Here is a 25,646-nt window from a genome sequence, read left to right as displayed (position 1 = left end):
AAATAAAAAAGATGACAGTTGATAGATGATAAAAAAAGGATAGCTCTATTTCACTTTGTAAGCACCTGCATTTGAGAACCCTGAATCACCATATAAGCTAATCAACCAAAAGTAGCAAGGTGCTCAGATCAGACAGCATCAGGTTGTTGGCTGGGGAAGCGGGGTTAGGGGCTCACCAGGCTCTTCTGGTTGGAGGGTCTCAGACTATGACAGTCAGAAGGAGCCCAAGGTGGTCTTTTCCACCCTCCCCGTGCATGTAGGGCAACTGGAACCCTGCAGAGCCACTCAGCCCCTCAGCATCTGAGCTGGGTCCTGACCCACTTCTGCAATCCTGAAGCTCATCTCCCCGACGATGGCGGAGAGCAGAGCTGTGCCACCCATCCTGTGGGTGCCATCCTCAATAGGAGCAGGGGGGCCTCCGCAGTAACTGGCCAAATCTATGAGTGGGAACAAGCTCAGGGCTGGGAAGGTGGAGAGGGCAGACAGGCAGGAGGGCAGGGCATGAATGACTCACCCCAGAACAAAGGACCTGCAGAAGTCAGCAATAAAATGAGAAGCATCCTGGAAAAGGTCAACAAGAGAATCGTGTCATTCTGCTGTCAACCCCCAAATCTGCTGTCCAAATCCCCAGAGTAAGCCTGTAAAACAGAGGGGAACCAGTTTCCTCCCTGCAGAACAAGGGCTACCCTCAGCTTCATCATCCACGCCCCTCCAGTAGAGCTTATCCTGAAACAAAGAACCTGCCGGTTCTGTTCTGCTGGGCCACCCTGGCCTTGGGAAGGCACATCCCCCATCCCCATCCCCGCTCCACCCTTCCACCCCCCAACTTTCAGCTGAGTCCTGCCTACTGGAAACACAGTGCCTGCCTACCCACTTGCCTGGGAGCCAAGAAAGTACCCAAATCTGTAGCAAGTTGAAGCCTGCCCCTGCCCTCCCTGAAACCTTGGGGCCCCAGTCACAGCCAAAGCCAAGTGGCTTTGTATCTGGGTACATTTGGTAGCTGGAGGGTGGTGTGTGACCACAGTAGGTTGCTCTGAAGCCCGAAAGGACACACACGTGCTGGAGACATTAACATCTCTGGACACGTTCAATAGGCTACCACCACCCTAGTTTGTGGGCTGAGTGACAGACTCAGAAATTGACCAAGATCCTTGTGGAAGATTAAAACTTGGTCTCTGGCATCCTTCCTTTCCTAGCCCTGACCATCACCACCCACACCCCTTCTGCCCTTGGAATGGAAGGGCTTGCAGGCTCAGGAGAGCCAACACCAGGGAAGGGTAGTAGCTTGCCTCAATCCAGGCATCTCCCGGATAGAAAGAATCCCCAGGGCAGCAGGAGGCCTATGCCGTGCAGTTTGTAATGGCAGAAAAACTAGAAATGATGCAAGTGTTCACCAACAAAGTATGAGTAAATTAAATTATACTACATCCATGCAAAGTGATATTCGGCAGCATGAAAACAAAAATTCAATGTATTCATAAGTGCCAAGATTTCAAAAGCAATCCAAGACCTAATGAGTGGGGAAAGTGAGCTCTAAAGTCAGTCATGAGTGTAGCATGATTCCATTATTGTTGTCATTCTATATTTGATGCCCTCTCACCCATCCTCTCTGTCTTCCCCTGTCCTGCTCTGGGCCCCAGGAAGCCAACCTTTAAGGACCACAAATCCCAGGTTCCCTTGCAAGCTGAATGCCAATTGGATTGGGCCAATGGAAAAGCCTCTGGCCAGAGATCAGAGGATGGGACAGAGGCAGATCCCTCCCTGTCCTGGGGCTTTTGCTCTACTTTGGCTGCAGCTAAAGGCACTGGAAGAGCAGACTTGACGCATCTGAGTTTGAATGTTCCCACCCTAGATCATATCAGATGCATTAAGATATGCACATTCCTCACAATCAATACAGTGTTGACTATAAGCTTTTTGAAAGGGCTTGTATGAAGTTATTAATTTTGATACTAGCAAGAGATTATGCCTTTGGTTCATACAATTTAAACTGTATTGAGTTTACATACAATGGCACAAAAGTTAGCCTGAGTTGCAATTAACTAGTTGAAATAATGTTACTTTGATAAAGATTCATTAATTTTGAGACATTCTTTTTATATTTTGGAGCCAGGAGATACATGATAATTTTTTAAGGCCTTCTAAAAGCTCACAAGTCAATGGAAAAAAATATCTGGAATGTTCAGCTGTTGCTGGGCCCCTCCTCGGAGGGCCTGTTCCAATGCAGGAGCAGTCCCAGGGGTCACCAAGGTTGCAGAGAATGGACCAACCCCACATAGAGAATTTTCTCTGCTTGAGAGCTATTTCCTGAGCAACCAAGGAGCTAGCTGGCCAGGGAGAAGAAGGGAAACTAGCCTCCATAGCTCGTTCTATGAGCTGACCCCATGAGCTGACCCAAGCCTAAGTCAGTAGCCTTACTACTCCTCCTCCAGTGGCACAGCCAGATAGCATGGCCTGCCCGGGGCCTTCAACCTGTTTTCTGGGCCATGCTGAGACTTGCAGCAAGTCTGCTGCCAGCATGAGCTGCTACTCCAGTTTCCTACTCATTGGGATATGCCAAGCACCGAGCCCAGGGGTGAACACCTGGTCTCAGTCAACACCTTCGAGCAGTATGTGCTGGGGACGCTGCTGGCTCCTCCCCTCCCACCAGACCTCTAAGTAGGGACTGGGGGAAGCCTCACGCAGGATTATTGAATGTGCCTCAAAAATCTGGCACCCACATGTATTACCAACACATACCCCTTGTATGGGAAGGGGGCTGGGTCAGGCCTCCAGGTCCCTCAGCACCCTCGACCCTTAGACTCTGGGTAAAGTTCTTTCCCCTGACCTTTCCTAAAAGCCAGAACCAGGCCCAAGGTGCTTACAGCATCTCAGCGGGCTCCCCAGAGGTCGACAGGCCCATCCCTTGAAGCTCCAGCAATCCAGGGATCAGGGCTCTCCCAAATCCAGGCACAGGCAACATAGGGCTTGAGGGTGTGGAAAGATTGGCAGGAACTGTGCCAATTCATTGCTGTCCCCTTGGTGGTAATAACTGAGTGACTTGTCTTCCCCCAGAAGGCTATCTTTGCAAAGTGACCAGATAATGGTCCATGAGCAGCCAGAAATGGGGGCTCCCGCCCTTTCCATGTGCCAAGTGGGCTTAGGGCTCTGGCCTGGGCCTCAGCACAGTGCAGGCTTTGAGGATGAGAGCTGAGGCTTGAGTTTAAGAGGCTCAACACTCTGAGGCTCGAACTCTGACCCTTGATCAGCACTTTCTGCCTCACTGTCCCTCATGGTGGGTCAGAGAAGCAGGAGCTTTGCAGGCTCCAGGGCAGGGGGCAGAAAAGCCCACCATGGCCAGGTAGGGCTCTCCCAAGGGCCGGGATGGAGAAGCCTGTCTAGGCTACTTGGTGGTGGAGTCACGGTCCCAGCTGGGCCTGGGAAGCCATCAACAGAAGCCAGCTGTCCCTGCACTGAGCCAGGGCCTTGTTGGGAGGGGAGGTAATATGGAGGAGGGAGGAAAAAGGGTTAAAGGATAAACACAGAGAAACAAGGAGTCAGAGAGGAGCAGAAATGTCAGAAACAAGCACAAGACAAGCTAATTCCTATCATATGACCGTGAAGAATTCCCTGGAAGAAGCAAACTAGAACCTTTGATGTTGGCATTTTTAAGGTTCCTGTCTCCATGACACTTATCAAGCCATTCTCTGCACAGCCAATGGTCATCCATGCAACCAGGAGGGCCTTGTGTTTAACTACTCCTCTGGGGGAGGATACAGAGAGATGTCCTCACTCTAGGACTGCAAGACAAGGATACAAGATGTCCTGGGCATTCTGAGCCTCTTGGAAGTGCAACCTTGGAAGTTCCCTTTCCTGCAGTAACCTCACTTGTTAACGCCTGTCTTGGGGTCAAGCCAGAGGCAAAGGAGTCAGCTAAGCCCAGAGGTATAGCTGATGGACACAGCAGGGCAGTTCAGGAAATGCTCAACCTAATGGCCCAGGCCAAGGCTTACCCAAGATCCTCTGCTGCCCCGACTCACACATGTGTAGACTCGACCAAGGAATCTGGAAGACATTCCAGGTGGAGATGTGAAAATGTGGCACTTGCCCTCCTGTACTGAGCAACTCTCTGTACTAGGACTCCTTGATTCCTTGGTCAGAGCCAGAAGCATAGGTGATCTTATTATGCTCCTTATACAACAAGGAAATCGAGACAGAGAGAGGTGAAGTTCTTGGCTCAAGGCAATTCACTTCCAATGCGATGGGTCTGACACTCAATCCATTTAGTCTCACTCTTCAACCTGTTCTCTCTCTTTTTTTATATTATTGTTTTTAATTGTGGAAGGATTCACTTAATATGAATTTTACCATTTCAAACACATTTAAGTGCCTTGGCCTTCTTATAAAACCACCACCACCTGCAGATGTGCAAAACTCTTCTTCAGCAAGCAAACCCCGAAACTGCCCCACTTCACACTAACTCCCCATGGTCCTCTCCTAGGACCCTAATAGCCACCATTCTACTCTCTATCTCAATCAATTCGACTTCCTGAGGTATCTCATATAAGTGGGAATCACATGTGCCTGTCTTTCTCTGAATGGCTTATTTCACAAAATATAATGTCCTCAAGGTGTGTCCAAGTAGTAGCAGGTGTCAGCCCTGTTCTCTCTTCTTAAAAAAATTATTTTGGATTGATGATAAATTTATACAAAAAAAAAAAAAGTTACCGAAGGAATCATAGTGAAAAGTCTCCTCTCAGGCCCCTCCAAGTGCTTCTCCTTTCTAGAATCAACCATTACCGTCCACTGAAGAGATATTTTGCAGGCATACAAGTAAGTACATTCATGGTGTCTTTTGACTCAGTTTTACCCTGTTCTGTGCTTTGGTTAGCAGTCTGTCTAGAAGATCATTTCCTGATCAGTTCAGATCTTCCCTGACTCTTCAGCTACCCAGTGCCTTGCAGTAGGGCCACACGGTCACTGACTTGACAAGTCCTGGCTGTGGCTAGTTTGGAACCTGTGCTCTCAACCCTGTCGAGGTGCCTTGAAGTCGGACAGTGCAGGTCGCCACGGCCTCCAAATAAAACATAATGCAAAGGACTTATTCATTGATCCATGCCAGGGATTCCTATTCAGCCAGCAAAGGAGTCTTACACCTAAAGAATCCCAAGGTTAAAATAACATACAGTGAGCACTGTAAACAGGGGTGGGGACAGACCCAGCGAGAGTTATCACTGAGCCTGTCGAAGACTTCATTGTTCCTGCTCCCAGCCCTATTACTCCCAAGACTTCTGTTACAGGAAACAGCACCCTTTGAACCCCAATGCCCAAGCCAGGGTCCATCTCAGCAGATGGGAAATCAGAGCATGTCACTCCTTGATAAAAATCTTCAAGAGCTCCCAGTACTCAGGGCCTAAAGCTCTTAGCTTGAGGCTTGTTATGTTCCAGCCACTGCCTCTCAGGCACACTGGACTCCTTCCTGTCCTAGGGCCCTGGTGCTGCCTGTCTCCTCTGCCTGGAACCCTCTATGGGCCTCAGCATGAAGCCGTCTATCTAGAAAGTCCACCCCGAGTCCCCCATCTAAGTAGGTCTCAGCACCCTGCTTAGTTCTGCCCAAGCAAGTATCGAAACCTGTAATTATTTCATTTGTTTGATGGTTTACTAGTCTGTCGTCACCACTCAAGTGAAGCTTCACAGGGATTTGGGTCTGGTTCGTGGCCACTGTATCCCTGTCCTGGATAGTTACCGTCAGGACAGCAGATGCTGAGACAGAGCTTGGAATGCAAGATGGTAACCAGGAAGCTGTACCTGAGATGGAAGCAGGATCCGGCAGAGGGAAAAGCTGAACTGCTTCTCAGCCAACCAGGCAGAGGGCTCTGGAGGTTTGCCCACCAGACTTGTTCACCTGGTGCAAAAATGCCCAGGCTTGCTGGGCACAGTGGCGCATACCTGTCCCTGCTACTCAGGAAGCTGAGGAGGGAGGTACGCTTGCACCAGAAGTTCTGCAGCAGCCTAGGCAACAAAGACTCCATCTCAGAAAAAGACAAGAAGGGAGGCAAGGAAAGGCAATGCCCAGGCTTTTAGAGCCCCTTCTTGTTCTGCCACCAAATGTGATCAGCCTCCAGGGACAGTGTAACCTTGAGAAAGTCAGTTCTCTGGGTTACTGGCAGCTGGAGTTTGTCTTCTGACCACACTCCTGGAGGCCAAGTGGCAGAGAGTTCATCTTGAAGGGGCTCCTACAGTGCCCCTCCGTGTCTACCCCAATTCCCAACTCCTAGCACAGTGCCTGGGGCAGAGAAGATGCTCGGAATTTTTGAATAAATGAATGGGTGGATGTTTAATTGAGCCTTGAAATACAAATAGGATTTGGAGAAATGGGCAAGGCAGGAAACTCATATCCCAGGCATGGGGCTGAGTTTGTGCAAAGGTGAAAAGGCGGGAAGAAAACATGGAACATGCCCAAGTCCACAAATAGGAAGAGAGAGTTAAAGTACCCTGCAGGGGAGCAGAGAAAGGAAGTTCAGATGTTTGGAAAAGGCTGGTGGGCAAAGGCCTTGTAAATCGCACTTGAATTTTATCCTGCTGGCAAGAGGAAGCTTTGAAAGGGTTTCAAGAAGCAGAACGGCATGATCCGTGGGCTTTAGGAAGATCATCCCAATGGCCCTTCAGAGATGGTTGAGCAGAGGCAGGAAGGCCGGGAGGAGCGCATTCCGTCCAGGAGGCCCGTGGTCATAGAACATGGGCCCTGGAGAAGGAAGGGAACAAGCAGAGAAAGTGGCCGTGGGAGGCAAGAAAGAGGCTAAGGTCAAAGCCTGGGAACTCCCAACACTTAAGGCCAGTCAGCAAAGAGTAAACAGCTAAACAGAACAAGAAGGAATGGCCAGGGAAGGAAAACAGGAAAGAACTTGCCGTGGGAGCGCGGGGGAGAGAATGGGTGGAGGAGGAGAAGGTCAGCAGGGCGAAGACCAGTAAGAGGTCAAGCGAGATAAGACTGAAGGTGCCCCTGCATCTGGCCACCAGAAGGGCAGGTGGCCCTTCTGGGTGGGAACAGACCTAGCCTGATGCACAACATCATCCAGCTTAAAATCTGGAGTTCGATTTCTGATGCGTGCGCTGGAGAAGTCCATGTGCTTTGATCCAAGGTCTCCCCCAACCCTGACCACAGGGATGCTCTGAGTCACAGGAACCTGTGGCTTGTGGTCCAGCCTCCTTCCTTGGAGGGGAGCAGTGGAAGAGCCGGTGGAGAATCAGGGTCCTCCGTCCAAGCCCTGTCCCTGCCACCTGTGAGGGTCCTTGGGCCTCTGTCTTTCCTGGGATGGTGCGTCCAGGTGGGCTCCACCTGGCCTGGTTCACAGAGAGAGCACAGGTGGCCAGGCTTCATGCCCTCTGACTCAGGTTCCCCTTGTTACCTCCACACAGTACTCTGGGCCTCCCCCCTCCAGGTGGCCCATTATGTGAGTTCAGTTTCAATGACCACAGAAACTGGCTGAGAAAAGAGAGTGTTTACTTATTCCACAGAGCTGATGCCCAAGTAAATAATGCAGTCTCTTAAGTGGAGCCTGCACCCTGACCTCCTCCCTCTGGGCACTGCCTGCAGCATATAAGAGGGCACCAATGCCTCTGAAGGCCACAAGACGACAGGATCCAGAGACAACCAGAATCACCAGGGCCTCCCACCATGAAGCTCATAGTCACCTTCACCCTTGTCCTACTGGCTCTCTGCTGCAGCTCTGGTGAGTATCCAGGGTCCCAAGAGTGGGCTCCCAAACTCTGCACCACCTCATTCTGCTCAAAAGAAGGGGTGATGAGCTGCCCGCATCCTCTCTCTAGTGCTGGGAGGGCTTGGGAATGCTGATTCTCAGAGCACCAAGCTGTAAGAAAACCTGCGAAGGACCCCATCTTCCATACCCAAGACCTCAAAATTCCAGGGAATGGAAAAGCCTGAGGGGGAGGTATGAAGGAGATCCCATGCAGACAAGGGCATCCACCCAAGAACAAATGGGATAGGGACAATGAGCCCCTCCAGCCCCGCCTGGGACAGTCCCCAAGATGACAAAAGACCTTGGTACAACCTCCGGGTTTGGGGTCTTCACCCAAATCTGGCCGTGAGTCTGGAAGGCAAACTGCAGAGACTCATGAAAAGAAACCCAACCCAAGGCGAAGTCTCTTATTCGGGGCAGAAAGGAAGATTCCAATAAGGGATCTTTCTTGGGAAACTGCTGACCAAGAGTGGAGTTTTCTAAACATTTTGTCCTCTGCAGAAAGGATTAGGCGTCCCTAAGTAGTCACTGCTGTAACTAAGAAGAAAGGAATGGAAATGAGAGGGGGCAGGAGGGAAGAAGAGGGCGAGGGAGGGAGGAGATCAGCACCCTGTCTTTGGGGAATAGGATTACCTAACTGTGTTTTTCTGCTCTCCATCAACTTCTTCCACTCCTATTTGAAAACGTTGTTGTTATTTTTTTTTAATAAACAAACTCCAATTAATTCAGTTGCAAAATTTCATAATACCCATGGATATACGTTTTATGACTCTGGTGGCTTAGACAACCCAAACCAAGAGGCAGTGGGAACAGCTATCTTGCAGAGAGGTTTATTTGTTTTTCAGGGGAAATGACATCATTTTGGACTGAATGTTTATTAATTAGAAGATCTCATGACAGTGCATAGAGGTGGGTGGCTCAGCAAGATATAATTGAAATATGTTAAGGGGTGGATTGGGAGTACATTTGTATATCCATATATGTGCATACAACAGTAATAAAAATAATAACAATACTCAGCACTTATTTAGCACTTATAATGTATCATTCTGGTTTTAACCCTCTTAACATACTATCTCTCTTCATTCATCCAACAACCCAAGGAAGCAAAGATACTGTCCCCATTTTACAGAGAAGAAAACTGAGCTACTGAAAGATAAAGTATGTCACCTGGTAACATTGTGAACTGAAAGGAGGGGACTTGAGTCCTGGAGAGGGTTCCACTTGGAGTGGGGCTGAATTTGCACACAAGGCAGAGAATTCAAGGACAGGGATTTGAGGCTCAGTGGGAAGCTGGAAGCAGGCAGAACGTAGGAAATGGTGATTGTCCCCCATGCTCCTGAAGGAAGGGACCTGAGAAGGCAGCACAATCTGGCAGCAGTCCAGCAGAAGGGAACACAGTGAGCTAAAAGAGCTGAGAGTGCCACAGGCCTAATACCATGTGTGCCTTTGTCTTCCCCGCCAGGTTTGGGAACCCATGTTGGGCTAGTAAAGGGTTTTGCCACTTGCCCTCAGTGACACGTGGCTCAGACCATCATTAACCACAAGTGGGAGGCAAGTTTCTGGTGGAAACCAAAGTTTTCAAATTTTTCTCCTCCCAGCCCAGACACTGCATAAAAAAAAAAAAAAAAAAAAAAAAAAAAAAAAAAAAAAAAAAAAAAAAAAATCAGACCATCAGCTTCTCCTATCCAGTCTCTACCTAGAACTCCAGCAAGAAAAAAATAAAAGGCCATCCCATCCCAGGAAGACTCAGGATGGCTTGAGCAAGCCATGAAAAGCTGGCCATGACCTAGAACGTATTCACACAGTGCCAAATCATCAACTGCTTGGAGCATCACCAGATCCTACATTCTAGTGCATCAACAAAAGGCTGCTATCTCTTGCTGAGGGGCCTGGATGTCTGCATCTGGGGCAGGCCCAGCAGAGGGCTGGCCAGCTTGGAAAAGGGCCTGCAACCATGTGCTTTCTCTTTGCTATATTCCAGCTTCTGCAGAGACCTGCCCTGAATTTTTTCATATCATGGAAACCCTCTTCTTGGGCACACTCTCCAGTTACGAGAGTTCAGTGGAACCATTCAACCCTGATCCGGACATGAAAGAGGCAGGAATCCAGATGAAGAAGCTGCTGGACACCCTCCCCTTGGGGATCAAAATGAATGTCCTGAAGCTCTCAGTAAGTGGCATCCTTCACTCACAGCAGGTACAAGTGGCCTCCCCAAGCCCTTCAGCTACAGTGTCACCCCATTCTTCAGCCCCATTTCTCATGCAGTGGGGAGAACCACAGGACAGCCCAGGCAAGCTGGCCCGGGCATCTCCCTCTGCATTTCCCCTCTTTTTGAAATTTATTTATTGGTTTGTTTATTTATTTATTTTGAGATGGGGTCTCACTCTGTTGCCTCAGTTGGCACTGTCTCAACTCCTGGGTCCTCACAAGGAACTAGGACCTCGGGCATGTGCCACCACACCCAGCTCCCCTTACTTCTCCTACTCTGAGGTTCACTCACTACTCTATTGGGATTTTGTTCCATTCTTTGTTTCAGGACAAAATATTAAAAAGTCCACGATGTGCTGGGGTTTAGAAATGCAAAGCCCACCATATTTGGAAACCAGAAACGTCCAACTACCAAGCCCCTGTTGCTGCACCCTGCCTGGTCTTGCTCTCTACAATAAACTACAAGCATCTCACTGGCATGCCTCTGACCTTCTTTTTAGTTACCTGCTAGAGCTAGAAGGCTTGCCCCTGCTAGGTAAGGTCAGCCTGAGCAAAGAGAGGACAGCCAAGCTCGGCTCTTGGACTCCAGGAGGAAACTCAGAAGTCCACCCTCCCTAGTTTCTTTCCCCTCGGCTTCTGTTATTGTCACCAAAAGAACTCAAATGCCCTCCCACGAGATCTACCATCTACTCAAAAATTCGAAGTCCACTTGTCCAACAGCCCTGGTGACCCTCCTCTCCAATCTGCTCCTAATCTCGCTGAGGCTGGACTGCTCCAACCAGGAGCCTGAGGGTCATCCCTTCACCCTTCCCTCTCCATCAACTAAGGCTGTCTCTGAAAGGCCTCTGGAATCCCCTGCTCCCTCCATGTCCACAAGGCACAACCCTTACCTGCCACAACTCCAGGGAACTCCCGACTCTACTTAGTGGACGCATTTTTCACACAGTGAGCCCCACGAGGCCTTTTTATCAAACGCAAACACTTTCCGCTGCCCACCCCAACCCCATCCTTCAAAAGCCTCAAGAGCTCTCATCACACAACTCCATGCCTAGATAGAGGCCAGGTCTCCCACCCTCCTTTAAAGAGGCTCCCTCGCTCCTCTCACAATCCCCCACCTCCTTTGCCCTGGGTTTGTAAAGGCAACCAAGCGCCTTCCCATCTCAAGACATCGGTCCAGGCCAGACAGCATGAACTACTCAAAAAAAAATATCATTGACTTTAAAAAAAAAAAAAAAATCTCTCTAGAGCAACATGTGCAAAGGAATAGAACTCGCCCCCCAAAAGCATCCAACTTCAATCTGAAAATCCCCAAACACCCCTGCCCCGCGGCAGTCAGCCCCCAGCCGGGCCACCCCCATCCGCAGTAGTTACTGGTAGAATAAAAGTGGGGGACGCGGAGGGGCGGCGGCAATGGAAAGGGCGTTGGCAGAGAGCGCGGAAGGAAGGAGGCAGCCGAGGAGCGCGCCAGCGCTTCAGTCCCGGCAGCTCCCAGAAGCCACGTGGTCGGGCGGGGGCCGCGCCTGCCTCGCGCGCGGCGGCCTCCAGGGGGCAGTGTCGGCCACGCCGGACGGGCTCCCGGGCTCCCGGGCTCTCAAACCCGCGGGCGGGCGGGCGGCTCTCGCGGAGGTCAGATGATGAAACACGGCTTCCTCCGAAGGATCTTGGGCCATCTATCTGAGTTTTTAAAATTGATTTTGAGGCTTTTTGAGATCGGAATGAGAGGAAAAGCAGGCAGTCACACAAATGTCGTGGCCCGGTTGAACCCTGCCAGTGAGTGACGGGTCAGCTTTTCTGAAACAGCTCCGCTCCCAGACAGTTCCAGAGGCCAGTCCGCCAGGATCCAGCACCCGAGAGAGGGTCCCCAAGGCAGAGAGGACCGCGGGGAGCTGGCGGGCTGGCCTTCGACCTCCACCTGCCTGGTGTTTAAAGTCCCAGGCGAGAAACCGCAGCGATCTCTGAACCCCGGCTTTCGCAAGGGCTGGATTATGCTCACGTCACTCAGATTCCAGAGTGCGGGCCCCAGCTCCTGGCCTACAGGTCGTGGAATCCCCAATTCCGGCCTCTCCAGAGCCAAAAAAGAAAAAAAAAAAAAAAAAAAAAAAAAAAAAAAAAAAAAAAAAAAAAAACTGGTACTAATGAGAATACTCTGCCTACTCTCCAAAACACACAGTTGGGCACACAAACTGTAAAGACACCACACCCGTACCTTCATTGTCTGCCACAAAGGAGGGGCCTCTGGTTGTAAAAATTCCAGGGCAGGTCAGGGGGATTGGCCATTCCAAAAGAGATTCTTTGCCATAGGTGGGGCCCTGATGGGGGCCTCCCCCACTCCCCTGGCTCCCAGGTCCTCAGATTCCTCTGCATCCAGATCATCCAGCCTGCATACCTTTGCATCTCTGGACCATCCACCTAGGTGAGTATTTTTCAAATGGATAAGGATCCAGGGCCATAAAAGGTTCAGAATTTTAATGACCTGCTGACTGCTGGGAAAATATTTACCTTGGGCAAACACAATGCAGATAACTAAGGATAAAAGGAAGTACAATTATATTGCAATGGGTCTCTGCCCTAAGGGGCTGGAGGTGATTCACAAGAATGTGAGCTGCCTTGACCCACAGAAATGTACCTTACTGCTTTTAAAGAGCAGAATGCAAAGATGAACCGATGGCAGCCCCAGAAAGAGCACGTAGCTGTGTGCAGCATGGTGACAGAGATAGGAAGGAAATTCGGAATGTTCGTTGGATTCTTTTTTTTTTGTCTGCAAGCGCTTCCTCACACTAATTAACCAAATATGACAGCACTGAGCCATGAGCTAGGTTCAAGCCCTGGCCTTTTTTTTTTTTTTAATGAACCTCAACGGGTTTTACATTTGAAGAATGAAGAAAAGAAAGAGGAGGAGGAAAAAAAGTCCAAGATTGTATTATGCAAATAAACATTTATCAAAACAGTCATTTTTCACTAGGAATATGCCAAATTCTAAAACACAGGAAAGCCAATGTATGAATATAAGCTTTCTGCACTTGGGATGTATTAAGCACAGTGTGAAGAAAAAACTTCAAATGTATATTGACAAAGGGGTCAGGAGATCAAGAAATATATTTTTAGCACTCTACCAGTTTTAAGATTCTTACCTCGGAGGACCTGAGAGAAGAGAAAGATCACATTTGTTGATGGGTTTCAAGAAAACTGTGTCTCTGGGTGAAAATATCTGTTTACTCCCATGACCTGCAACTGAAGGAATTTTACTCTTGAAGATAACTAAAGACAAATGGTAATTATCAAGCCTTGCTATCACGTTTCAAAACCCAAGGGCTAGTCCTTCTGCCTGTCAATTATAGCCTGGATTAATTGATAAGTAGGAAAACTGCAGTTGTACCCGTGAGACAATTGAGGTTAGCCTGGCAGAAAAATCTATAAGTGACTCACAAGACAGGAAGAGGAAGCAAAACCAACCTTCATCAACTTTATCAAGATGAAGTGGATAAAATTATGTCCAGTTTGCAACTGATGCAAGACATGTTGTTTTCAAATAACAAGGGATTTGTGGATAGTAATTCCCCATGGGGTGATGGTCACTCCAAATAGCTTCAGATAGATGATAAAGGGAACCTTGATGGATGATGATAGAGCCACACAGGGCATTCGGAAACGTGTCATTAGGGATGTTCCTCCCAAGCCCTTGCAGAATATATCAACAGGCACACAGGGATAATGTGAGGATGAGTCACCAGTAGTTAGTCACCCTGCATGTTTTCATGAACGAACTAAAATTATAAAACTAGTACATGCAAAAAAAAATCTGAAAATAGAGTCAGCCTAGCAAGCATGGTTGGCAGCTTCAGGACTGATAAACCAGGTTGGGAATTCAGATTTGTTCCCCCATCAAATGAATGGATTCCCACTGTACCACACAAGTCTAGTTGATACATAAAATATCTGAAGGTTTGTACCCATGGCTCAGCACTGTTCTGTGCAACCACAATACACGCAACTGCCAAGCTTCTTCCTTTGGAATTCTCCCTTAGGCTTCTGTCACAGAAGCAGGTTCCCTGTCAGCCCCAGGACAGTAGGGAGGATTTTATTAAGTTGCTGAGGCTAGACCTGAACTTTCAATTCTTGTGCCTCAGTCTCCTGAGTTGCTTGGGATTACAGGCGTGCACCACCACACCCAGCACAATACAGCTTCGAGTCTCTGATGCTGATTTCCTCTTCTGTCTGCTCTTCCACTTTCAAGGGAATTACCCTGGGTCCACTCCAGCAAGCCCGAATGATCTCCCCATTTCTTTCTTTCTTTTTTTTTTTTTTTTTTTTTGTGTGTGTGTGTGGTGTTGAGGATTGAATCCAGGCCTTGTGCATGTGAGGCAAGCACTCTACCAACTGAGCTGTATCCCCAGCCCCTTGATTTTCCCATTTCAAGATAGCTGATCAGCAACCTTAGTTCCATCAAGAGCCTTAATTTCTCTTTGCCATATAACCTAACATAGTCACAGGTTCTGGGGATAAGGATGTGGACACCTTTGAGGGGCCACTAATCTGCCTTCTAAAGGGTCCTAAAGATTTCGGTCTTGCCCCTTTGCAGAATTCTCTTCCCACAATTGCCAAAAATCAAATCCTGCCTTTCCCCCACCAGCCCGTGGGTTCAGGGATGCAGTGGTGGACAAGTTCTGAAATGAGGTTGCCCTCCAAGTCAGTCCACAGTGAAGCCCACACGTGAACATTTGAAACAGCCAACAAATCAGCACTGTTCACACCTCCATGCCTTTGCACAAACAGCTCCTTTGATTGAAGTGCCTGCCCTTCCCAAAGTCCCCTGAAGAACCACCTCCATCCTTCATGACCCAAGCTCTACGCAGGACATACCTCTACCAAAAAAAAAAAAAATCCATTTAACAAGTCATCCTGCATTTTTTAAAACACATTTGCTAAATCTGGACACCTAAAGATTCTCTCAAGATTCAGTGCTTGGGCTCCTCCTCACTTTCTACACTCCACGCCTCGTGCCCTGAGGATCTGGGGCTCCCTCTGTCCCTGGGCCCCCTGGCTCCTAGCCTGAACTCTGTTGTACATTGATCTCACTGTGGCATATGTGCTTGTATTTATTCCCCTCTCTAGAACATGAGCCCCAGGAAGTTATGAACCACATTTTTGTTACCTTGCCACTCATTGCAGAAAAATCAGAGACTCCAGGTAACAAATAAATAAATAAACAAACCACTTGGATGTGAATCTGCAGCACACGGACCTGCTTTTGAGCTTCTAGTGAGAATTTGAAACCAATGTAGAAAATAAGACTGTAAATTCAGTTACAAAACTCAAGACTCTTTTTTATTCCAAATTAACAAATTAACACTGTTCACACCTCCATGCCTTCTAGGCAAGTTCTCTCTGCTTCACATCAATAACCAAGTAGTCCCAGAGGGAAAACCTTGGCCCCCAAAGAAGACCCCCCCACACACATCCACTATTCTCATCTGATTCGTTTGAGGAATTCATGCATAACCTGGGCAGGAAGTTGAAATTAAAAATTCCAAAAAGTTTGAAATCCATGGGTCCCTTCGTCACTATCTTTCTTGGTTGTGAATGATGATGGAATCAGCTTACAAAACCAGATTCTTCTTAAACCACAAATCCATCTGAAATGCATTCGTTTCACGCTTAATCAGTTTCAAGGCCTGAATGTTTTGCAATTATATCAGTGTTGATACATGTTAAATATTAACCAGAGAACCCAAAAGTTATCGTTTAATGTCTACTGCCAAAGAACAAGAATTTCAGACCGTCCTCCCCGTGGGTGACAAGGCACATGGAAAAATCATGGGTCTGAAGAAATGCATTGATCCTCCTGTTAAGAATTACATTTCTACTTTTTTAGACTAATCAAGGAGAAAGAGAGAGGGGTAAGGGGAAGAGAAAGAGGGAGAAAGAAAAGAAAGAGGGAATGTGCTGGGGTTCTCTCTGGCTCCTCGGTCGTGAGAAGCCGTAATCACGCGCTGACTCTGAAAACCAAATAGAACAAAAAAGTGACGGCAAAGCTGCCTGCCTGCATCCCCCCTCCCGGTGACTCAACCATCCAGCAAAGGAGCAGAGCAAAACCCACAGGGATGACACAGAATCCATGCTTGATACACGTTTATTGGGTGGATAAGTGGATAATCACCTACACCTGCTAGCTGCCCAAGCCCACCCTAGTTGCAAACATAAGCCCACACCCACACCCTTGCAAGTGAAGCACCAATAACCAGGCGCAGTGGTGCCCGCCTGTGAGCCCAGCTACTTCTGAGGGAGGCTGAGGCAGGAGGATCACAAGTTCAAGACCAACCTGGGCAAGTTGGTGAGACCCTGTCTCAAAATTAAAAACAAAAAGGGCTGGAGGTGTGGATCAGTGGTAAAGCACTCAGGGTTCAATCCCCCCCCCCCTACTAAAAAGAAAGAAAGGGAGGGAGGGAGGGAGAAGAAAGAAGGGTGGAGAAAGGCAGGGGAGGGGGGGGGAGAGAGAGAGAGAGAAAAAAAGAAAAAGTGGAAGAAAGAAAGAGAAAGAAAGAAAAGAAAAGAAAAGAAAGGCAGGCACCAATAGAGTCTCTGCTCAGCCTCCAACAGAGGAGGCTGGGGCTATAATCGTGCGTGCTCTGAAAAGCCACCTCGTGGAAGGTAGCCCTTTAGCTGCAGGTGTTTGTTTCCTCTGGCACCGCAATATGCAATTTCCCATTTTTAGAACAATGCTCCAAAGAACAGCCACAAAAACAACCTTCAGAGGGGGCGGTTTTCTTCCTGGCCATGGCTACAGCCCTGTAAAACAACAACAAAGAGATTTTTATTCAAAACATTATTTGCATGTCTCCATACAACCAGGACGCTTTGCACAGGCCGGAGGAAGGGACCCTCGCCCTTTGGTAGAGCATCGAAACAAACTCTTGCATTTGGAGAAGGATCTGGAAGCTCCTGCTCTTGGTTCTGTTGGGGTCTGCATGTGCCTCCCCCTGCCTGGTTTTCCCCGCAGCTGGTGAGGGCAGAAAGGAAGCTGGTGGAAAGCCAGCGACTGTCCTTTGGGTGCCCCTGTTCAAGTCCGAGGCCAGAAGAGGACAGTGTGTTCTCAAGAACCTCCAAATAGCAAATGAAGGTGAGGAACCAGGAAGAGATCCACCCTCCCGAGCCTCAGCCATGAAGAAATCTTCTTTAGGAGCCGGAGATAGTAGAGCAACTTACCTAGCACTTGCAAGGCCTGGGTTCCACCCCCAGCATCGCAGGAAAAAAAAAATTAAATAGATAAGGAACAAGGAATCCCTTCTGTTTTCAACTCCAAACTGACTTTCTCTCTTCCCTTTCCTCTTTGTGCTTCCTAAACCCTACAAAACTTCAGGAGCCCCTCATCTCTCATCACACCCTCCCCTGCCCCCTGAGCCCACCTGCTCCAGCCTGAGTCAGGCCCAGGTCACCACCCCTGGGACCCACAGGTGAGTCCCTCACCTCCCATGAGCGCCTTTGGGGAGGCCACATCTGGAGTCAGTCTTCCTTTCCAACTTTATCTTCCACTAATTCCTACCTGCACCTTAGGCACCCATCAAAATAGCCTGCTAACTGTTCCCAGCCATCTCTGCCCTCTAGGACTCTCTCCCCTCGGGCCCTCCAGTTGGAAGGACCCTTCTGATTCTCTACCCATTTTGTGTGACCTTCTGATTCAAAATGACCCACTCAAACACTGAGATTCTGCCCCATTCTGTCAGCCTAGGCACCCTTTGTGGAGAAATTATTCACACAGTTTTTAATTCCAATTAAATTTCAAATTAATTAATATAATAAAAAAATGTGTGTTGATTGTCAAGAGGGTGCTGTGGTTTGGATGTGGTGAGTGGGACGCCAAGAGGTCTTCTCCAGAGCAGAGCTGCTGGTGCCGTGTCCTTGAACCTCCAGAGCGGAACAGTGAGCTTCTGTAAGAGCCTTGGAAGGAGTGGGCCACCAATGAAGCAAAAACTGTGATACCTCTACCCTTCTCTCTACTGAGCACTTGCTATAAACCTGCTGCTGAACTGAGCACTTCCTACGTGTGGCCTCTTTTAATCCCCACAAGGAGACGGCAAGGTAGATACCACTGTCTCCTTTATGCAGACCAGACACAAAGGCTTTGGGAAGCTAAATAACTGCTCAGGAGCCTCACAGTTTAAAAGGAGAAGAACTGGAACTTAAACGTGGCTCACAATATTGACCGCTACAGCCCCACCCCCTTTCTTTCTCAAGAGAATTTTTAACAGAATGGTTGGGATGAACAGCCTGGGTAGGAAGCTGTGGATCTTTTTCCACTGGAACAAATTCATGGAAAGGGTGCATTAAGAGGTTGGGTTCCCCAGTCTTTTTTTTTTTTAAAGAATTAGGGGGATTTTAGGCTTCCGGAATACCAGGACCCTAATGAAGTTCTCTTTAAAGAATGGACTCTCCAACACCTGATGTTTAAGGAAGTTGTAGGCAAAGCAGAAAACCAAGAATCACCCTCAAGTTTCCAAGCCAAGCGGCAACAGTGCAGAATGTGGCATTCAAATACTGGCTCCTATACTCACCAGCGATGAGATTCACACAAGTTATTTAACATAGCTAAGCCTCAATTTCTTTATCTGTAAAATGAGAAAACATCTGATTGACAGATGCTTTGGATGGGATTAAGGGAAATAAAGCAAGTCGTTATCTATTGGGTGTTCAGTAAATAATCGTTATTGCTTTCCTTGTACGTTATCATCTGCATTTCTTTTCACTTTTTCTTAAATAGACGTATCATATACATTCAGTAAATCACATAAAGGGACCCCATCTTAATGGACAGCTTGACCATCATGTACATACATGCATTCATATAACCAACACCGGCTCTGTAAAAAGGGGACAGTGGAACTTACAGCACCCCAAAATGTTCCCTCATGCACCTGCCCAGTCCATATCCCAACCAGACATAACCAGAGTCTAACTCATCCCAGGTTAGATTTGCCTCTTCTTGAACTTTGCATTTGTGGAATCAGAGAATGCATAATCTTTCCATCATTGTGAGTATTCTGATACAAGAACATGCCACCATTTTTTTTTTCTGGCCTTACAGTGATGGGAATTTGAGGTGTTGCAAGTGTGTAGAAACACCTTGAATATTCTTATATTTATCTTTTGTGCACATCGCGGGCGAGTTCTGTGGATTAAACACAAGCATCCCTACTATTGCGCTACACCCCCGGCCCTTTTTAATTTTTTTTTAAATTTTGATTTAAGACGGGGTCTCACTAATTCTACCAATTCTGTTCTCAAACTTCCATCCCTCCTACCTCAGCCTCCCAAGTAGCTAGTTGGATATCTTTTTCTTGGCATGGGGAATATTTACCCGGGAGTAGAATTACTGGGTTGTAGAGTAGATTATCTGTAGCTTAAACAGAACCTGCCAAAGTGTTTTCCTAAGTGATTGTACCACTTCCCTACACCCACAGTGAGACACGCCGTTTCGATTGTTCCACAGCCTCAGCCATGTCTGGTCCTCAGTCCTCTCACTCCAGCCTCTCTAGCAGGTGGGTAGTAGTGTCCCACTGTGGTCTTGATTGGCACTTTCCTGATGAGTGGTCGTGCTGAGCACCTTTGCATAGGTATTTGGCTACCTGCATATCCTCTTTAGTGAATGTCTTTTCAGGTCTTTTGCCCATTTTTAATCAGTTTTCTTTTTCTGATTGATTTGTAGTTCTTCATCTATTCTGGAAACAAATACTTTGACAAATATACACATTGCAGGTATATGGATCATCTCTGAGTTTGAGCTTGCCTTTTCATTTTTTATTAGTACTAATAGTACTTTCAAAAGCATTTTCCGGTGCTGGGGTTGAACCCAGAACCTCATGCATATGAGCTGTATCCTGTGTCCCCTTTTCATTTTTCAAATGGCTCCTTTTGATGGAGAGAGACTTTTAATTCTTTTTTTAAATATTTATTTTTTTAGTTGTAGTTGGACACAATACATTTATTTTTATGTGGTGCTGAGGGTCGAACCCAGGGCCTCGCACGTGCTAGGCAAGCGCTCTCCTGCTAAGTCACAACCCCAGCCCCAGACTTTTAATTTTTTTTTATTATTTATTTATTTATTTTATTGGTTGTTCAAAACATTACAAAGCTCTTGACATATATCATATTTCATACATTTGATTCAAGTGGGTTATGAACTCCCATTTTTACCCCATATACAGATTGCAGAATCACATTGGTTACACATCCACATTTTTACATACTGCCATACCAGTGTATGTTGTATTCTGCTGCCCTTCCTATCCTCTACTATCCCCCCTCCCCTCCCATCTTCTCTCTCTGCCCCATCTACTGTAATTCATTTCTCTCCCTTGTTTTTTTTCCCTTTCCCCTCACATCCTCTTATATGTAATTTTGTATAACAATGAGGGTCTCCTTCCATTTCCATGCAATTTCCCTTTTCTCTCCCATTCCCTCCCACCTCTCGTCCCTGTTTAATGTTAATCTTTTTCCCATGCTCTTCCTCCCTGCTCTGTTCTTAATTGCTCTCCTTATATCAAAGAAGACATTTGGCATTTGTTTTTTAGGGATTGGCTAGCTTCACTTAGCATAATCTGCTCTAGTGCCATCCATTTCCCTGCAAATGCCATGATTTTGTCATTTTTTAGTGCTGAGTAATACTCCATTGTGTATAAATGCCACATTTTTTAATCCATTCATCTACTGAAGGGCATCTAGGTTGGTTCCACAGTCTAGCTATTGTGCATTGTGCTGTTATGAACATCGATGTAGCAGTATCCCTATAGTATGCCCTTTTAAGTTCTTCAGGGAATAGTCCAAGAAGGGCAATAGCTGGTTCAAATGGTGGTTCCATTCCCAGCTTTCCAAGAAATCTCCATACTGCTTTCCAAATTGGCCGCACCAATTTGCAGTCCCACCAGCAATGTACAAGTGTACCCTTTTCCCCACATCCTCGCCAGCACTTGTTGTTGTTTGACTTCATAGTGGCTGCCTTTCTTACTGGAGTGAGATGGTATCTTAGGGTGGTTTTGATTTGCACTTCTCTGACTGTTAGTGATGGTGAGCATTTTTTCATGTACTTGTTGATTGATTGTATGTCCTCCTCTGAGAAGTGTCTGTTCAGGTCCTTGGTCCATTTGTTGATTGGGTTATTTGTTTTCTTATTGTTTAATTTTTTGAGTTCTTTGTATACTCTGGAGATTAGGGCTCTATCTGAAGTGTGAGGAGTAAAGATTTGTTCCCAGGATGTAGGCTCCCTATTTACCTCTCTTATTGTTTCTCTTGCTGAGACCAGACTTTTAATTTTGATAAAATCCAATTCATTGACTTTTCTACTATGGTCAGAGCTTTTTGTGTTCTGTTTTAGAAAATCTTTTTCCCATCCTTAAAGCTGTGAAGACATTCTCTCTCTCTCTGTTTCTGTCTTGGAATCTTGTTTTGCGTGACATCTTCCTCTAGAGCTGGACATAACCGGCTTGTTGTTATTTCATTAAGGAGCAAAGGTCTTGTAGGAAAACAAGTCAGGACGGAGCTCCCGTGTGAGAGCTCAGTGGGTGACGATCGCCAGAGACTTTGGACGTCCAGTGTTACCCTAAGGCAGTCATGTGACACCAACCTGCACCACTGCTGACCTGGCTGCATTGCTAAAATCCCATAAGTTCTGTTATGGTTTGGATCTGGAATCTGCCCCCAGAGTGTTCAAAACCCGGCCCTCAATGCAGCCATGTTCGGAGAGGAGGCTTGGGGAAGTGACTGGATCACGGGGACTGCAACCTTGTCAGTGGGTTAATCCATCGACAGATTGATCATTTGAATGGGCTACTGAGAGGAGGCAGGGCGTGGCTGGAGGCAGTAGCCCAGTACAGGTGTATTCTTGGGGACGTCATCTGCCTCACTCCCTCTCTGCTTCCCAATGGCGGTGAGCCTTCCTCGGCCAAGCCCTTCCGCCGTGAGGTTTCTGTCTTGGAGCCAACCAACCATGGACAACCTCTGACACCAGGAGCCAAAATAATAAACCTTTCCTCCTCCACGTGGTTTATGACGGGTATTTTGGTCACAGGGGTAAAAAAAAAAAAGTTGACTAATACAGGTCCCTAACAGGGGGTGGCATCTTCCAAAGCAAACCATGAAGGACGAGGGAGAGTGGCATCAATTCCCCTGTGTTAGTCAGGTCTCTGATACTATAATGAAATAACCAAGATAACTGACTCATCAAGAGAAGAAGGTTTCCTTGGGCCCATGGTTTCAGAGGTTCCTGTCCAAGATCCAGCAGAGCCTCTGCTTCGGGTTTCTGTGGGGGTGCCAGATGCTGACGGCAGGGAGCTCCTGGTACAGCAAACCGCTCTCTTTAGAGCCAGAAAGTGAGAAAGAAGGAGGGCCAGTGTCTTGTTGGAGGGCCTGGTGACTTTTCACAAGCTTCCACCACCTCCCTGAGGACCAAATCTTGAACCTATGAACCCTTTGGGGGGCAGTCAGCCTCCAAGTACAGCACCCCTCAACCCTGGTTTGTACTGAGGCCAGCCCCTGAAACGCCACTCACCCAGCTCTAACCATCTGACCGCACATCCTCCCCATGTGGTGACTTCTCTTTTCTCTCCTACGTAAAGCTTCTGCCATGCATTTTGGTTTCTCCCTAGATTTCTCCTTTTATTTATTCAGCCATTTATGACTTGTAGGGCATTGATGCATTTGCTTTCTGCCTCTCCTCCCCTCCAACCATCTCAGTACGATTGACATTTTGGACTGGACCATTCTTTGCTGGGGGGCGGGGGGTTGTCCTGGGTGCTATAGGACACACATCTCTCCCTGCTTCTCTCTCCTGCTTTGTTCTCCTCTTCTCACCGTCAGTCAAGAGGCCTGAAGGAAAAGTGAGGGGCGGCAGGGCTGGGAGGCAGAATGATCGGACGCGACCCCCTCATTTTACACATGAGGGAGCCATCCAGAGAGGGGGAGGGAGAGGATGTGTCAGAGCCCAAAACGTGGGAGAACCAGTGCCAGGCCAAACAGGAAGTCGGCCTTCCAGGGCCTGCAGCACCGTTTCCAGTCCCACCAGGAACCTGGGATTGCTTCCCACAGCTCCTTTCTCCCTCCAACTCTTCTGCCCTTCAGAAACAGCCCATGACTAGACGGATCCAACAAGCCCCCAGAACACGCCCACCAGTCTCCATCCCCGGGAGCCCCTTCCTGAGCCTCCACTGGACAAAGGTGACCCTCCCCCCATTGCATCATGGATATTTCATGGTGCCTCGTGCCATCATCGCATCTTAGTGCAGTGCTATCATCATGAGGGAAAGGATGGTCGTGCACCTGGCTGCACCTGTCCCAGGGGAGACAGCAGAGATCCAGGGAGAGCAGGAGGGTCACTGGAGGCAGTGCCTGTCCGGGTCCTGTCTCCATGCAGGCGGAGGATAAGCTCCCCCGGGTGTGAGAGCCTCAACCAAAACCTCCTCCTACAGTCTGTACCCCAGAGATTCACGTGCTGGAAGCCTTGTCCCCAACATAACGGTATTGAGAAGTGGCGGGACCTTTCAAAGGCGGGGCTGGGGGAGATGATTAGGTCATGGGGCACCACCTTTATGAGCAAATTGATGTCTTTCTCTAGAGACGAAGTTGGTTCTCTTGAGCTCAGACTGGGTTAGGTCTCATGGGAGTAATTAAGGTCTAAAGGGACTGGATTATTTACCTTGAGGAGTGCTATTATGAAGCAGGTCAGCCTCCCCTGTCCCTCCCTCCCTCCCCACAAGTGCACTTCCCTTTTCTGCTTCTCCACCACTGTGCCACAGCATGAAGCCCTCATCAGAAGCCAAGCGGAGGCTGACACCTTTCTAACCTCCAGAACCATGAGCCAAAATACACCTTTAAAAAAAAATAATAACTTATCCAGCCTCAGGTTATGTTATGATAGCCATGAAAACTGAACCAAGACACCTCCCAAGTTACAGTGAGTTACGGTGATTGTTAACATGGGCGGAGCATTTACTGTACACGAGGTGTTGTCCTAGACACTTCCTAAATCTAGAACTCAGCTCAATGTCACCAAGTCCTCCAGAGCAGCCGCTGTCATTCTCCCGTGTCAGAATGCTGATAGGAAGCCCAGGGAATGCTTGGCCAAGCAGCAGTGCCTCCGTTAGCTCTGGGGCATCTTGAATGGGACACAAGTCACACACATCACCCTACTCCCACCCCAACATGGCCGTCAGACGCGCCTGGAGACCTGCTGTGGACCTCCACAGAGAACTCCCACGATGCCCGGGCAGTTCCAGATGGCTCCAGTGGAACCTGTTGGGCTTCCCTCACAGCCATGAAAAGAGTTTCTGTGTAATTAAACTCAAGTCCTTAAAAACAGATCTGTGTGAAGACGAATTTTAAACAACAACCACAACAACCAATCAGAGTGGCACCAGGACAGGGAGAGCGTGGCACCTGGGTGATGTAAGCATGGGACCCCCTCCTCCTGTCACCCTCAGGATGGCTGCCCCCCAGAGCCATTTCAGGGTGGCCTCGCCCCTACGGCCTCATCTTCCACCTGCCACTCCCCCCCATCCTTCCCACGAGGCTCACAGGCTGGGACCTCCGTCACCCTCCCCTCTGGTCACCCTTCTCCTCTCCGCCTGCGGGTCCCTCACTTCACAACTCTTTTTCTGATGATGAAGGGTCTAGAAGGGCTGGTCAACGTACTGGAATCTACAAAGAAAGGCCCAGTGTGAAGGGGGGGAGCCCCACCCCACTCCCTGGACACAGGCCTCCTGCCCCCACTGGCCTTACAAGCCTGGCTGTGGACAGACCAGCTGCAGCGCAGGACCCTTCCAGACGCCGAGCCCACCAGGGAGAGGTGCTCAGGAGCCTCCTCTGTCCCCCTCGGCTGGGGGTGTGGCAGCAGCAGGCTCTGGGCTCCAGACCGAGGTCCGGGCCCCTCCACCCACCTGCCTGAGAACCTGCTAGCCCCTGGACTGTCCTTCCTTGGCAAACAGGGACAGTTCCACAGGGACTTGTACACATGAGACGGGGGTGAAGGGGACTTTTTCCACAAGCCGGGACCCAAACCAGCCCCCAACCCCACTGTCCCCAGCGATTCTCAGAGTCCGGAGTCCCACCCCATCTGCCCCAGGCCAGGCCAGCGCTGGGCTATTGTACTCTGTGGAGCGCCAGCCTCCCCCGCAGCTGGGCGAGTGCCCAGCCACGGAAGCCTGGGCCTCGGTGTTCAGGGCATTGTTCTCCCTTAGAAGAGGATCTCGAAAGCAGAAGGAAATTAGAAACAACCGCACAATGAATCCCAGATTCTCTTTCTCTCTGCTGGGGCTGCCGGGACTAGGAGCAGACCCCGCCCAGCACTTTTGGCCTTCCAGGATGTCCGTGCCACGGGGAAGGGCTGCTCCCAGAGGCCTCCCAGCTCTTGGTTTCCAGGGCACCCTCGTTTTTCTCCAGCTAGGTGCTGATTTCTTGAGGGCAAAGATGCACCTGAAGCTTCTTTTCCACCAGGTACAAGTTCCAGGTCCTCCCGTGTTTGTTGACTGACTGACTGATTCCATGGGGAGGGGATGTGACCATAGGAGAGCCAGACACTTTCCCAAGCACTTCCCAGGTACAGACTCCAGGAATCCCCTTTGAGCTTTCTGTTTAGAGGAAGATGCAGACAGCAGACAGCCCAGGCAAGGAGCAGGAAGCAACTTTGATGGGAACAGAGGGATCCTGCTCCTC

The 25,646-nt window shown here is 48.6% G+C and overlaps 2 protein-coding genes across 2 annotated transcripts in view; one reads left to right on the top strand and one right to left on the bottom strand.

Moving 5' to 3' along the window:
- The first annotated feature begins 7,657 nt into the window (after positions 1 to 7,657).
- On the top strand, positions 7,658 to 10,317 carry Scgb1a1 (secretoglobin family 1A member 1). The gene is made up of 3 exons (XM_026407586.2): positions 7,658 to 7,712; positions 9,724 to 9,911; positions 10,279 to 10,317. The coding sequence occupies exons 1-3, from the start codon at positions 7,658 to 7,660 to the stop codon at positions 10,315 to 10,317; spliced, it is 282 nt and encodes a 93-aa protein (XP_026263371.2).
- Positions 10,318 to 16,064: 5,747 nt separating this feature from the next.
- The window catches only part of Ahnak (AHNAK nucleoprotein), a 96,494-nt gene continuing 86,912 nt past the window's right edge, over positions 16,065 to 25,646 (bottom strand). The window contains exon 7 of the mRNA XM_026407531.2: positions 16,065 to 16,736. Coding sequence (XP_026263316.1) covers positions 16,729 to 16,736 — 8 coding nt within the window. The 3' untranslated portion in view covers positions 16,065 to 16,728. The remainder of the gene's footprint in view (positions 16,737 to 25,646) is intronic.

Source organism: Urocitellus parryii, chromosome 4 (genome assembly GCF_045843805.1).
Source record: "Urocitellus parryii isolate mUroPar1 chromosome 4, mUroPar1.hap1, whole genome shotgun sequence".
In the NCBI taxonomy this organism is placed as follows: Eukaryota; Metazoa; Chordata; class Mammalia; order Rodentia; family Sciuridae; genus Urocitellus; species Urocitellus parryii.
Note: the sequence above shows the minus strand (reverse complement) of the source record. Positions and strands in the feature narration are given on the sequence as shown.